The sequence below is a fragment of the Cottoperca gobio genome, chromosome 18, assembly GCF_900634415.1.
Source record: "Cottoperca gobio chromosome 18, fCotGob3.1, whole genome shotgun sequence".
Taxonomy (NCBI): Eukaryota; Metazoa; Chordata; class Actinopteri; order Perciformes; family Bovichtidae; genus Cottoperca; species Cottoperca gobio.
In genome coordinates this window covers 13,380,001-13,395,045 of record NC_041372.1, presented here as the reverse complement: position 1 = coordinate 13,395,045, position 15,045 = coordinate 13,380,001, and the positions used below count along the sequence as shown (strand labels likewise).

General features: G+C 43.3%; 2 protein-coding genes across 2 annotated transcripts; one reads left to right on the top strand and one right to left on the bottom strand.

The window, feature by feature from the left end:
* Positions 1–4,358: 4,358 nt before the first annotated feature.
* On the bottom strand, positions 4,359–8,165 carry LOC115023807 (uncharacterized). The gene is made up of 2 exons (XM_029455066.1): positions 8,126–8,165; positions 4,359–5,715 (listed from the first exon to the last, which is right to left on the bottom strand). Exon 2 carries the CDS (start codon positions 5,707–5,709, stop codon positions 4,810–4,812), a length of 900 nt encoding a protein of 299 aa, XP_029310926.1. The 5' UTR covers positions 5,710–5,715; positions 8,126–8,165; the 3' UTR covers positions 4,359–4,809.
* A 1,881-nt stretch (positions 8,166–10,046) lies between these two features.
* ccnb3 (cyclin B3) lies at positions 10,047–14,067 on the top strand. Its single transcript, XM_029454954.1, is given in 12 exon segments — positions 10,047–10,236; positions 10,464–10,603; positions 10,754–10,837; positions 11,590–11,860; positions 11,944–12,042; positions 12,158–12,250; positions 12,388–12,525; positions 12,618–12,773; positions 12,903–12,932; positions 12,934–13,053; positions 13,140–13,270; positions 13,357–14,067. Coding segments are annotated over 10 exon segments (1,152 nt in total). The 5' UTR covers positions 10,047–10,236; positions 10,464–10,603; positions 10,754–10,793; the 3' UTR covers positions 13,427–14,067.
* Positions 14,068–15,045: the final 978 nt, after the last annotated feature.

Sequence of the window (15,045 nt, the reverse complement as noted above, 5' to 3'; positions counted from 1 at the left end):
CTCTCTCACTCAAAGTCTGTCTCTCTCTCTCACTCAAAGTCTGTCTCTCTCTGTCTCTCTCTCTCTCTCTCTGTCTCTCTCTCTCTCAAAGTCTGTCTGTCTGTCTGTCTGTCTGTCTGTCTGTCTGTCTGTCTCTCTCTCTCTCTCTCTCTCTCTCTCTCTCTCTCTCTCTCTCTCTCTCTCTCAAAGTCTGTCTCTCTCTCTCTCTCACTCAAAGTCTGTCTGTCTCTCTCTCTCTCTCTCTCTCTCTCTCTCTCTCTCTCTCTCTCTCTCTCTCTCTCTCTCTCTCTCTTTCTAAATAGTCTCCCTCTCAATTTCAATTCACATATTCATGAGATAGATTTCAACATATTATACATGACATGTTTTTTCGACTTATTTTGCCTCATATGTCACACACACAGACAGACACACACACACACACACACACACACACACACACACACACACACACACACACACACACACACACACACACACATGGGACACTAACGCTATGGCAAGACAAGCAACAGCAGATAGATACGTTAGAAAAGTGACCTTAATTTGAATATCTTACAATATATATATTCTTAACAAGAGATCAGAATTCATTAATATTGTCTTGACAGTCAGGCTGAGTTTCAGGATGAGTTGGCAGATGGCTTCACATAAATTCACTGTCCATCTACATCATAAAGCTGCACACAGGCTGCTGACTTCATTGTAGTGGATGAGATAAGACCTCATGGAGAGATGACTACATCTAGATTTTATTGCTGCAGACAGCGTATTACTGTTTGCCTGTAAAGCCTCCATCCTGTCTTAAATCACCAAAATACTGAGCGATGAGTCTGTGGCCACAGGAGCATCTTTTCTCAGGCAGACTGTGTGTTTACAGCTCAGCTTTAAGAATGGAAAAGATTAATATTTCATTTAAGATAAACAATTAAATCAAGGCTGGAGTGCGTCTGTCTCCCCCCTGTGGCGGTAAGCGGTATTACCATATGGGAGAGAAGGATTAATCAGTGGTGGAGGAAGCGTTCAGATATTCTTTACTTGAGTACAAGTACTAACACCACAATGTAAAAATACTCTGTTACAAGTAGTTGTAGTATGTAGGTCCAGATAAACGGTCCCAAGTCAAGTTCACCTCAAACAACCTCCAGTCAAATGCACCTGGGGGCCTGCTCCACATTACAAATCCATGCATTCCAGGTGAGACGGAATAACATTTGGACTAAAATAAATATCATAAAACAGATAGTTAAAGAGTCAAATGCGATGGAACTGATATTGGTTTGTGTTTGAAGTCGACTCCTTGAGGGCCACAACTGTGCAAGGCCTTTGCCTGGATGATATTTCAACCTCTCAAAGTCATAAACAGCCAAATCTCTGACACATTTTTAAAGAGGGTGAAACTTTTCACCTGCACCGATGCCTCTGGCCAAATGCTTGCATGCATAAGTATCCCTGTGAGATTTGCACACATGCAAATAATCCTACTTTGCCTCAACTTTAAGTGTCACATTTAAATGTGAAAGCCAGAGGGGAGGTCATGTGGATCCATTGGGATACTCCACCGAAAACTTTGTGCTAATTAGCCAATGTTAGCTACATGCTAAATTAAGATGGTGGAAATGTTAAATGTTGTCATCGAGAGCGCGCCGACTGTTTAGCCGCTCTCCCAGAGTTAGAAGAACAATATGTATCATTCTTCTCAAAGGTAGAAGCACAGCCTCATTCCTGAAACAAGATGGTGGAGCCTGCATTCTTTGTTAATCCCACCTCACTCAGATTTATGATTTTAGAGTCAGTAGCCAATGGTACCCTCATAAAATAGACTCAGCAGTCTCTAAATGCTCTTCTAGTAGCCACATACTCTGCCGCTGAAGATAAATCAGGCCTGGGTCCAATGTCAGTTTCTCTGGCGATTTTATTACGTATGGAAATTCAGGCAACTTCACATATTTCTCTTCTGGCAATGGCTCCCTTCACATTCAAAACTGGAATCTGCAGTTGGTGAAGCACATTGCTTTAAGGGAACATCGATGCAAATTGAATATCTGATATTAAAAACAACATAAAAGAAGGTCAAGGAGAAAGGGAAGGACACAAATATCAGTGAGGCAATATTGTGAAAGTGGATGTCCAGTCTTCAAAATGTGTTTCTAGTATTTTGTAAAACAAAGTACTTGAAGCTGCTCTAATCAACATGTTTATAGAAACAATGGATCAAAAGATGTTCTGTAATGTAAAAAGGCTTGCAAACATAGAGTTCCACTTATTCAGAGTTTAAGTACATTTTATTTCATTATTGTGTTTGGTTTCTTGGCCAACAACTTCCCTCTCAAGCAGCAGACCGAGTTAGCGAGAGGGAACACAGTGGAGCATTTAGCAGCTGAAGAGCCAGATACTTCCCCCGGGAGCTGGTTGACACCAAATAAAAGGACACGGGCAAGAAGCAGCACTTTCAGTAAAAGTGTTTTATAGAAATCTAACAAGTTCACTATAACATCTTTGTGTGTTGCCCCCAAGGCCCAAACCCTCCAGAAAACAATTATTACTGCTGCAAAAATATGTACGTACATGTACAATTTGTTGACTTGATTTGTTTTTTGCAACAAATAAACTTCAAATGTCAGAAGAATTAAGTGAAAACTGGAAAACAAATGACTTTTGACTCATGCAAACTAAAGAATGTACAGGATGTGTAGTTGGTGTAACGTCTGAAGTCCTCCCCAGCTATATGAAAACTAATCATGGCTGCTGGACATCTTCTGTGTGTCATCCTGCCTCCTCCCTCAGTCTCCCTCTCTGTCTGTCTGGCAGCCGACCACCTGACGACACAACAAGCTTTTCTCCAGCTGTGTGTGTGTGTGTGTGTGTGTGTGTGTGTGTGTGTGTGTGTGTGTGTGTGTGTGTGTGTGTGTGTGTGTGTGTGTGGGAGTGTGTGTGTCCCCTCTGACACCACAGTTTATCTGTTTGCACGTGTGCGACTGTGTGTGAGTGTGTCAGTCGGTTAGTGTCCCGTGGTGAGAAGACATAATGTTGATCAGCAGTGGGAGTTAGAAGTTCCGACTAAGCATTCTGTATCATATCGTGTATCAGACCCACGAGAATATCGCACACACACCACTGGCAGGTAAACGTGTGTGTATTGTGCTCTGTTTGTGTGCATATGCGGCTCAAGTGAACAGCCACGGCTCCAGAGATCTGTAAACAAAGCAGTCGGAATGTTTCATGTTCAGGAAGAAAGATAATATTCTTACTTTGTTTTGCTTTCAACAAGAATTTCAATAATTGCCAAGTTTTATAAATCACTGCAGTGTTTGGGGTTCACTGGACTTCCTGAATCGTATTTCATTGTCCAACAGGTACCTGAAGCAGCAAAGCAACCCCCTGCGTAGCTTTAACCCAGAGCTGAACACACACTTACTGTAGTATAGCTAACATTTGCTAATCAGCACTAAACACAGCTGAGGCTGAAGGGAACAGTCAAATCTAATGATGGCGCTAGGTGAAGGGTTGAGGGATCGCCAAAGGCAGTAGGACCATGAATGTTTATATGTTATAAAATCAATCCATACAGAAGGATTTGAGATATTTCAGTGTGGAGCCGATCGACTGCCAGTCCTCGAGCTACGTCGCTAGCACGGCTACACTTGAAATCTTGGATCTGTATCGTGATTTTAAAGGGGAATGCACCTTTATATACAGATGTTACTGGTTTGTGCTGGAACTCCTTGTTTATCCTTTATTTTTTTTGTCCCACCCAGATTAAGTTGTCAGTTTTGTGTGTGTGTGTGTGTGTGTGTCTGTCTCCCACTCATCCCATCTGTGTTGGAGAGCGGAGAGAAAAGTGCTTTTGTGCAAACCCATTCTCTTCTGTGTGTGTGTGTGTGTGTGTGTGTGTGTGTGTGTGTGTGTGTGTGTGTGTGTGTGTGTGTGTGTGTTTGCCATAACAGATGACTAAGAAACATATAACTCTTTCATTGAATTTGGCATTTTATGGCTTTTATTCCAACAAACCTTCATTCAATGAAAGGAGAAAAGTGGTGGAGCAACATGGCTCCCTCTTTCCTCGGATCTGATCTCAGTAAGGAAGTGAGAACTACATTTAGTTTTTTCGAGCCAGGCTTCATCTCAAATGCCACTATTCAGCTCAGTCCAGGGGACGATGAATCACTGAATGTAAGAGGGGAAACAACCTAATAACTCCCCAGCAGGATTATAGAGAGTGTTGTGCACCATTTCCTCTCGGTGGGATACGAAAACATCAGCCTTTGTCAGAGCTGTATTTATAAAGGTTATCTCTGGACATTGAGAACATGTGTGAGTCGTGTTCATGTCAGTCCATAATGGAAAAATGCAATTAATCAAATAAAACACAGTCTTTATTTTTGGTATTGACAATATATAATAAAGCTAAGCAAGACAAATGTTACATGTTATCAACGATGCACACAGACACATAGAGGTTGACCTCACTGACCTCCTGCTGACTGATTGCTCCTGTGATGCCATCTACAGGAAATGTATGTTTATGGCAGTTGGATCACAGTCAAAATTGCATCTTGATTGGAGTTTCCTGTCAATGTACTTTTGATCCATCTTGGACTAAAACCATTATCATGTTCTTCATCCAGCATCTAAAATATACAGCTTCCAGGAGCTGTGTCATTAAAAGTGCGAGACGACCATCTTTTGCCGAATCTCTGGTCAGTTTTTGCAATAAATATAGATAAACAAACTCTTCATCTCAATCAGATAATAGAACAATATATGTGTGCCATATATATATCATCACAAATATGATCCATTAAGATACTAGACAAGCATTTTAGCTTCATCAAGGGAGGAGGTGATGATGGTTTCAGCCAGTTGGTGTGCTAGCACATGGAGATCGCGTTCGTCGGCTACCTGCTCTCTGTTATCGTCGCTCAAGACCCGGTCAATGATGTCACATGAAAGAGCCTCCGCAAAAGCCTCCATCTTGGATCCATGGTGAGGTCCTACTTCCAAACGGTCTCTTCCTAAATCATCTGTGGACAGTGTGTGCATCAAATGCGCCATTAACTCCACCTGGGGGTCGTCTGCGGATCCGTCCGAGGAGTCCTCTTTGAACTGCGGGGTGGACGGGGGAGGTGAAGGCAGGAAAACCTTCGCCAAGCCTCCTTTTAGCTTCCTGGTGAAACTGTCTCTGCTCCTCTCAAGCTCTGGGAGGAGAGGTGTGGTTGGAGGGGCGTCGGGGTAGTCGAGGGATTCCACGACGGGGAGCCCTGACTGGGACAGGGGCGGGGGACAAGGCTGGGTGTTTTTAGAGGTCTGGATTTCTTTGCCTGGATCCATCTTTGTGGAACTCTCGCTGTCAGATTCATTCATTAAATGCAGATTTTTAGCCTTCCCACCATCCATCTTTACCCCAGCTGATCTTGAACTCTGGGAACCCTCTTGGTGATCCTCAACGTTTTGACTTCTACATACTTCTCTCCGATCAACCACTGCTGGGGCTAACTCTTCAGCTAACATCTCCTGGTTTTGATTAAATCTAAAAGCCTGGCCGTCCACCTCAGGCTCCATCATTTCCATTTGGCTTTTAAACGACTGGATTATGTTCTCGGCCATATTTTGGGCAAACTCTTCGAGAACCCCAATGTTTAGACGGCTTCTCTTGAGGCCTTCAGGAGTCGGCTCTGGCACCCTTGGATCTGCACTCGTTGCCTGCATCGAATCCTGTAAGGATAAAAGCAATGATCTTAGTGAGAAACAAGGAAACATTTGCTTTTCCTGGAGCCTCTTTGTTTTGCCACAAGAATATGGTGAAGGCCAGTACAAGGCCAAAGCAAAGAGGTTTGACCCGCGGCCAATGTTCCTATAATTATCACATAAATGTTCCCCTAAATGGTCCAGGATTTCCCTTTTAACCTGTACATTATTCCCACATCCCTCGCCTGCTTCAGATTAGAGAAGAAATGGATGAGCTTCAAATTGAAGGGATGTTGTACTGTGTGTATAAGAAACGGCAAAAGAGAAAGTTATCAGGGTTGATGTAAAACACACAGGCGGAGCAGAAAGTCTGAAGCCTCAGATGGAAGGCCGACCACAGCCTCTTACCATATGAACTGTCAGCCAGCCAGGATGTGACAAGCAGGAAGTATACGCTTATTAGATTAACACAGAAACTGTAACGACGTCCACAGCAGCTACCTGAACTTTTCTCTCAATCCGCATTGAGTTTGCATCTGTAGTTAATGGAGATGGAGCTGTGTTTGATAATTGTGGCTTCAAGTTAAGAAAACAGACATTTGAGCAACACGTAATGTGTTATGTTATTTCTCTCTGCCGCATACATTAAAACATCTGTATCCATTTCAACACGATGGGGAGAAAAGGCTTTGGTCAGACCTGTGACTGTTTGAAAAGTCTGTGTTTCTCTCAATTTGATTCAGCAAACGAGAGTGTTGATTCTCACTTCAAAGACTGAGCTTACGCCGGTGTTAGTGCACTCAGTTATACATATCAAATAAGTTGGAAACTACAAAGCTACTATTGCTCTCCAGGGCAAACATTCTCTTCTTCTTCTGCTGTTTTAGTCTTGTGAATAAAGTCCAGACTGTCTCACTGTTTTGCCCTCGGATTCTTGAAAGGTTTCCGAATAAGTTATTTTTCACTTATATTAAAGGATGCGTGTTGAAATAATATGTTAATGTTGGAATTTTAAGCCTTAATTTAATTCTCGAATTAGCTGAAAATGGTTTCAGTAAAAAGGTAAACCTCAAAGCATAGGCTAATCATTTACATATTACATACATATCAAAGTCACAATAGTTTTATTTGTTGCGTTGTACGTTCTCTGTTAAACATGTAGCAAGCTAGTTGTAACTTTAGATAGCAGAAGATGCTAATGCTAATTGACGCTAGCACTTGCTAACGACTTTTCGATACTTTGTCTAGCTAGCATACAAATGTTGCTTATTTAAACTACTCTTTCAACCTTACCTTGCTAACAAAACCTCATATCACAGTTGCTAAGTACGTTGTATTTGAAGTTTTCTGACTTATATTAGAGAAGCTGATGAGACCGACCGTGAAACTGAACTTCAGTGCTATTACAACTACAGTAGCGCTATAACTGTCGGAGCTGTAAAAGGACTTTGTTGGATCCGGCCGTGGATTTCAGATGGAGCGTTTTATGGCCATCTTGCATTTAAGATGATGGTTTAATTCTAGCCTGTCCAATAATAGTTTGATGGACATATGATAAAAATGTAAAAATAATTCTTACTCAAATCAGGTTCAAAGCAAACGCACACATACTCAGAGACTTTCTCTGAGCTCCTTCCGAGTGCAGCCAAAGCGAATGGCGCTCCAGCAGTAACTTCACCAGGCCATTGCAGACCTATTGTGCGTGTTTCAAACTTTATTGACGTGTCACAGAATTATCCTGCCGTTACTCACGCTGTGGACCACAGCCCGAGTTCAGTGCGGTCAGAGCCCAGAGAGGACTAGATAGAGAATGAAGCACAGATGTGGAACAAATTACAGCTAAAACAAAGAATGTCTCAGCTTGGCGGTCGCACTTGGACATCCGGATGGGCAAAGTCATGTTTACGAAATGAGGATGCTTCTTTATTCCTGAGTGTTATGTTACACAACCCTGATTAAACAAAGTCTGTTGATTGTGATGGCACCTACAGCCTCCTCTGACGTCCAGACAAGGTTTATACTCGGCACGGAGGCCATTCAGTGCAACGCCTCAGTTAACTGTTTAACCTTCTGCAAGGGGGAAAGTTTCATGTTGCACTTTTGCTGATAAATTCCCCTAAAGATCTTCACAATGTTTCATCTTTTGTTTTCTATATTGCAAGAGATGAGTTAACCTTTCTTAGCTCAAAACAACTGCACAGATGAGACTTTGAAGCACCAACCATGAAATGTTTAAAAGAGTTCCTGAGTAAATAAACTTTACTTAATAAAACTTTAAGATTTATGAAGTATGGCCGATGAAACTCCTGATTTACTGTGATACCTGGCAGGACGCAGAAGGCGTCTCGAGGGCCAAATGTTAAAGATAAAAGCCAAAAGTTACGTAAATGTAGCACAACATGTGAAAAATAGACACAGGAAACATCAGGCGACTTACCAGTCAGTAACGAGGGCCGATAGTTCGCTGTTTGGTGTCACTGGTGAGAATGAATTTGCACGGAAATGGTTTGACAGATGAGTTCACAAATTCCACCCACTTCCTGTGTGTGTGTGTGTGTGTGTGTGTGTGATTTGCAGCAGTCTACCTTACTGACAGTTCAAGCAAATGAGGAATATGCGTTACGTAAACCTGCATTGGGCTTATAGAAAATCATTCTGCCTGTTTTATTCTTTCATAATAATGAAGAGAAGAGGAGGAAGAGGAGGAGGAGAACTTTTGTGGTTTTACTCCAGTTTGATGCAACAGCCAGACAATCGCACAAACCGATCATGTGTGTGTAACGTTCTCTGATGCATTACGTCCATGACACCCTTCATTTAGAGTCCAAACCCAATGCACATTTCTCAACAGCTTCAACTAAATCCTAAGAGTTATAAAATCTGGATCGAACCTGCTCTCGTGGGAAAGCATTTTTGTTTTGGATGAGGTAAACAGGGAAGGGATGTGGAGGAACGTTGTGAGATGATATCTGCTTCATCACACGCCAGATCGGACTGCAGGCCTTGAAGCTGCGTTATTCAAATAAAGTGAACATGGGGTGAATGTTCAAATGGACCCAGGGACTTTGTGAAGTGGAACAATAACCAAGAGCGTGTTCGTCTCGGGTCAGAAGAGAATCTAAATTAATTCATCTACAATTCCACTTTATGGCCTTTTCTCCCGTTAGAATCTCCCACACCGCTGGCAGCGGGATGGATGTTGGCTGCCAGCTTCCCTCGGTGTCCATCCTGAAACTACCCTTCGGTTGCACAAATGCAATGTTATTACTCTATTATCCAAACTGTTGCTGCAGTAACTCTGTGTTTCTCGGCCCCAGCAGGCCCGGCTGTGGTCTTTCAGCTCCAGTTCAGGAAGTACTTATCTGTGTGTCGGTGAGCTCATTGCTCAATATGATCTTTTAAATAGATTCATCTCAGTCTTGTGTGCCTGCCGAGAGGGAAATCATTACATGCTAGACCTGTATTACACACACAAATATAAAAACATCTCAAACGTTTATGAGAAACATGACTTTCTGTATTCTATTCCACTTTCACATCATGTCGTATTAACACTTGAAACTATTGGTGCTCATTGAAATGGGATGGCCTTGTGGACTCTTACTTGAAATCACAAATTGGGTTTAAATGTACTGAAATTCTGTATTGTGAGGGTTGTGAATGCAGGTGAAAAACATGTAAGCAAATTAGCATTATAATTAGAAATAAAAATCATAGCAACAGAAACTGCTTTGATAAACATTCTTATGTTCTGGTTTAATTTGATTTATTTAATGAGAATTGGATGTGGGTCTGTATTGATCACATCAATATTTTCAAGATGACTGAAATGCAGTGCATGTAAGTATGTGTACACATGTAGTGTGTGAGCATGTTTGCAGATCATGTAGATTTAAATGTTTCCTGCAGGGTAAATATTTAAGATAAAATAGACATCAGTTAATGCAAAGTAAATATATCATCTGCACCAATATACATAATGTATGCACGTCACGTGTATGTCTGTTTAGAAATAATCCCCATACATTTCCTCGTTCATGAGGAAAACCTCAATAAATCACTGCCGTTTTAACTGCTATTAGTTGTTAGGCTGTTTGAAAATCCTTCAGGGTTCGTTGGATTTAAATTCAAGGAAGCGAGGTGGGCGGGGTTATTTATAAACTCACCATAAAATGTACAGAAAAATCTTCTTATTTTTTTCAATTATATCTTCTAACAAAAATAAAAGTATAACATAATAACCATTTTGCATATAATGAGTTATTTTGTAACGTTTGGTAATCAATAAACGCACCGAGCGGAGCTGTTACATAAAACAAACGCTTTCTGGCAACGGCATCCCTAGCGACTTTCTGATTGGTTCATCCGGCTCAAATTCCAGCCAATGAGAACGAAGCCCAGCAGATTTGGATCCTGAGCGGAAACACTTTTGTTTGAGCTCTCGTCTGAAGCATCGCAGCAAACCTGGACTATTTACAACAGTAAAAGAAACTTTATGCGGTGTTTATCGTTCCTAAACTGCAGTCCGACGAGCAGGAAGTACACACGGTAAGATGCAACTATTGATTGATTGATATTTTCAATGCACTACCAGTTCACGTGTGGAAACCCCACCCAAACAGATGCATAAGCTGTGTTTAGCTAAACTAAATTACTCTGTTTTACAACTTGTTATCTGCAGCTAGATACAACAGTGAAGCCGTTAACACCGCAGCAACATACCGCCATATCTTTCCTTTTTTTAAAAACCAACCCGCCATTTCTTTTGTATTTAGCGGATCAAGGTGCAGCCGCTGCAGACTTTGTGTTTCGGAGGATAAAGGAGCCAGTCATGCCCATACTGAGGGGGAAGAAGCCCACAGTCACTGCTGGGAGCAAGATACCCAAGCTGAATGCAACAACCAGTGAGAACCAGGTACAAACATGCATTCATGTTCCATTAAATAACCAGCTTTCCTGCAGAGGAGAGCAAACCAAGGAGCATGACGCCATGTCGAGGCATAAACAATGCAAAATACGTCCAGTCCGTGATTCATGAGTGTGTTCCCTGTTTTTGTTTGTGCAGGAGGAAGGCCCGCAGGTGAAGAGGTCCTCCTCCCCGCCCCATGGAGCCCCGAAGAAGAGGACTGCGTTCATCGACATCACTAATGTAAGTCTGGTCGTCCTGGTTTGTGGTTTCAAATGCATTAATTGTTCAGTTAATCCAACCTGGTGTGTAGAGGTGACATAGTTGCATCTATAACCAGGATATCTCTCCTCTCATAATAATTAAAGCAGTGCAGAACCTCTTTCACATCCGGGTTTGGTCTCGTGTAAGTCTTGAGGTCTGTCTGCTGTACATGGTTAGATTTTAATCCGTTGCAAAACAGCTGGTTGATGAAAACATTTGTTGTTTTCTTTTTGATTTGTGTTCTTGGTCAGAACAAAGTTAATGTCAGAGACATCATATTAACTGTGAGTCTCAGACCATCACGGATCAGTGGGAATACTGAGGCCATGTGACAACCACACATCAACATCCTCAGTGCCATTCTCTTTGGCATTTAATAAATGACACCGAAGTGTGTGTGTGTGTGTGTGTGTGTTTATGAGTGGGCGACACACTGCATTCCCTGGTGTGTGTTGGGACTGCTCTCGGTCGTTCCCCACTGTGGTGTGAAGTGATGTTCTGCACCTCACCTGGGTGTGAAACGAGCACCGTGTTTGTTTGCCACATTGTGAGGTGAAGCGAGCGCTGTGAGTCGGCGGTGTGTTGATACAGACACGGTGACTCTTTTGACTGTATTCCCCAAAGACTTAAGTCCCTCATCCTAAATATCATAATTAATAAATTAAGATTTTGGCATCCCACGAACTGTAAACTATTTGAACTCCCTAATGTGCCTCTGACTGTGTTCCCAGGCTCACTAAGGTTCACATCAGCCTTCCTGGGAGGAAGAAGAATGCGGGGAAGAAGCAGGTGAAGAAAACAAGCGCCACCTCAGTGTCTGCTGAGAATCATGCCAACCTGGAAAAGTCTTCCTCTGCGAGCTCAGAGGGGACGCCTGCTGAGAAAGAGAAGCCCGAGGCAGAGGAGGAGGTGCAGGAGGATGTAGCAGCTCCAGTCGAAGAGCTGGTGGCTGCTGCGCCCCCTGCTGCCCGGGAAGTGCCTGCACACCTTCAGAAACAACAAGTAAGGGACATTTAAAGGAGCGTCGCACCTGTATAGATGTTTGTTGTTCCTCCTCTTCACTCGTTTGCTCTCCGTCCTTGTAGATCCCCGTGGAGTTTGACATCGACTCTGAGAACTCTGAGGACTGTTACATGTGTGCGGAGTACGCGAAGGACATCTTTGACTACCTCAAACGGAGAGAGGCGAGTCAAACCGACACTCTGTTAAAGTCGCCTTTTCGCCCCAGGAACAAAGCCTGATTGCAAAACACAATCTCTCTGTTCTCACCTGCTCTCTCTTCTGTTCCGTCGTCTGCAGGAGAAGTTTGTCCTCTGCAACTACATGCCCAAACAGCCCAGCCTCAACCCCGAGATGAGGGCAATCCTGATCGACTGGCTGGTGGAAGTACAGGTGAGTTTGTCTGGTAGCCTGCTGTACATCTAAAGTCAAGGCAGTGTGTGTGTGTGTGTGTGTGTGTGTGTGTGTGTGGCTCATACCAAGCTGTGTTTGCAGCATGTTGACTGGATTCTGTGTGTGCGCTTGTGCAGGAGAACTTTGAGCTGTACCACGAGACCCTGTACCTGGCCGTGAAGATGGCCGACCACTACCTGTCCAAGACTCCGGTCCACAGGGAGCTGCTGCAGCTCGTCGGCTCCACCTCCATGCTCATCGCCTCCAAATTTGAGGTAAAGACGCACCGCATACAACTCGGCTCACGTTAAGTTCAGGTCAGCGGGAGGGACGATCACACTTGCTGTTTTTGCTGACCGCCCTGCAGGAGCGCAGTCCGCCGTGTGTCGACGACTTTCTTTACATTTGCGACGATGCGTACAAGAGGGAGGAGCTCATCTCCATGGAGGCCAACATCCTGCAGGCGCTGTCCTTCGACATAAGCATCCCCATCCCCTATCGGTTCCTCAGACGCTATGCAAAGGTGTGTGTGTGTGTGTGTGTGTTGGGTGAATTCCCTGTGACTGTTTACTTGTGTCACTTGCGTCCTAACTGCCACGGGGAACCTTTAGCTCTCGGCTCCTCTTGAGTGTCTGCTGTGCTGTCTCTGCAGTGTGTGAGCGCGGGCATGGACACGCTGACGCCTGGCCCGGTACTTCTGCGAGATGAGTCTCATGGAGATGGAGCTGGTGACGGAGAGGGGCTCGCTGCTCGCCTCAGCCTGCCTGCTGATGGCGCTGGTCACCAAAGACCTGGGAGGATGGGTAGGTTCACTACTTTAGATTGTTGTAGCTTTAAGGAATCAACATGGCCGCATGCTAACGTGTCCGTCGTCTCTCTCGTGCCGCAGTGTCCCGTCCTGCAGTTCCACTCCGGCTATCAGACGTCAGATTTGGCGCCTGTTGTCAGGAAGCTGTACGAGATGCTTTTAGCTCCCCCGGACGACAAACTGAGAGCCATCAGGAACAAATACTCCCACAAGTAAGTATGAGAGCGACACAGTTCTGAAGACGTGGTGGTGCAGACGCACGAGCAGCTGAACATCTCAAACCTTTCGTTTCTTTCAGGGTGTTTTTTGAAGTTGCATCCTTGCCATTGGTCAACGCCGACATGTTGGACAAAGCTTTATCTCAGTGAGACGTCCTCCCCCCCCCCCCCCCCACAAAGATGCCAGTCTCACATGAGTGAAAATATTTAAAAGAAATTCCCTTAAATCTGTATATAATTTGTTAATATGTTAAATATTTATACATGTAGTGTAGACTGTCTTTTATATATTATTGGAAATAAATGTGATTCCAGTATGTGATGGAAATAGTTATTTGGGCATTTTGTTATTGAGCGTTGTGCCGGTGTTGTGCGTTTATGCTTGTTAATAATGGCATTTTTAGTGTTGCGTTTGAGTATACAGTTTTTTGGCATTCATTTTATAACTTTTTATAGGAAGCTAAAACAAAAACGTGTGTGTGTGTGTGTGTGTGTGTCTGTGTGTGTGTGTGTCTGTGTCTGTGTGTCTGTGTGTGTAAGTTTTAAGATACTGGTGAGGAGGAGAAGTTAGTGAATGCTTACTTTAGCTGATAAATTATGCACCGTCCCACATGTTTTTTATAAGTTTTCATACATTGTTGACGTTGGCAGGTTTGTGTGTACAGAGTTTATCATGTTAATTTCACGATGCTGATTATTTGTATAAAAGACGACCGGATGACGCTGTGCTATTTTTAAATGGCTGTCATGCGCACTCTTAAAATAAAGACATGTTTTTTTATGTGTTTGATGAAATGGCTGTTTCATCATTTGGGTTCTATGTTTGTATTGAATTGAAACACGTGTTGTCCGGATGTAGGCATCTTTTAGAGGGTGTGATTAGCTGTGCGGCCACTAGAGGGCGGTAGCGCACCGTGTTCCTCCACGCTCTGCTGCGTCTCTGCAGGGTGCCTGCTGCTGCTCTCAGCCCACATTGGAATATTTATGCCATCAGATCAGTTTCATGAGATTATTCTGCTGAAGCCATGTTGGACAACTTCTCTTTCCATTACCTCGTACAAACATGCTGTTTGGAAGCTTAAAACATTTATAGTTTACTACAAATTCATTCACTATGTGTGAGATAAGGCTCAGAGAATGGAAGTAAAAACAATCTTACTTTAGTTTAGTTGCAGAAGCCTGTTGGAGGGTAAGTGACAGCCTGAGAGGTGGAGGTGAGGAAGTACATGTGTCATCAGACGGATCTGGGACACGCTGCTCAAAGCTTCACGCCACAACAAAAACACGTTTGAAGACTTGTTGAGCAATTCTCTAGAGAGAAGACCTTCTAAATGTCATGTTGGCTCACATTTATTTACAGACGTACACGTGTTTTCCTTTAGCCACATGGGTGTCTACTCAGTTTCCCCCCCTAACCTGCCACCTCATACTTTTCCCAGAACAACTTTCAACAGTGAACTTGGCACTTAAATGGTATTGCATGCAGCTTATGTCTGAGTGGCCACGGTGCAGCGAGTTTCCCCAGTCGACAAACAGCATGTCTTGATCCTCCACCACATTCTGACGTCTCATTGCATCACGCTCCTCTGCCTTCTGCGTGAGGGCTTTCTCACTTCATAACTGTTGAAGTAGTCAGTCTTGGAAGCACTTCTTGCTTCTTAAATGAAGAACTGTTTGCATAATCCAACAGTTCTTCTGGTAAGAATTTGAAATCCAATACATTTGGCATTTTTTGAAAGATTCTGGGTATTTTCTTTTCTTAAACACAC

Excerpts from the sequence above, each read along its gene's own strand:
- LOC115023807 (XM_029455066.1), bottom strand. The coding sequence starts at position 5,709 with ATGCAGGCAACGAGTGCAGATCCAAGGGTGCCAGAGCCGACTCCTGAA.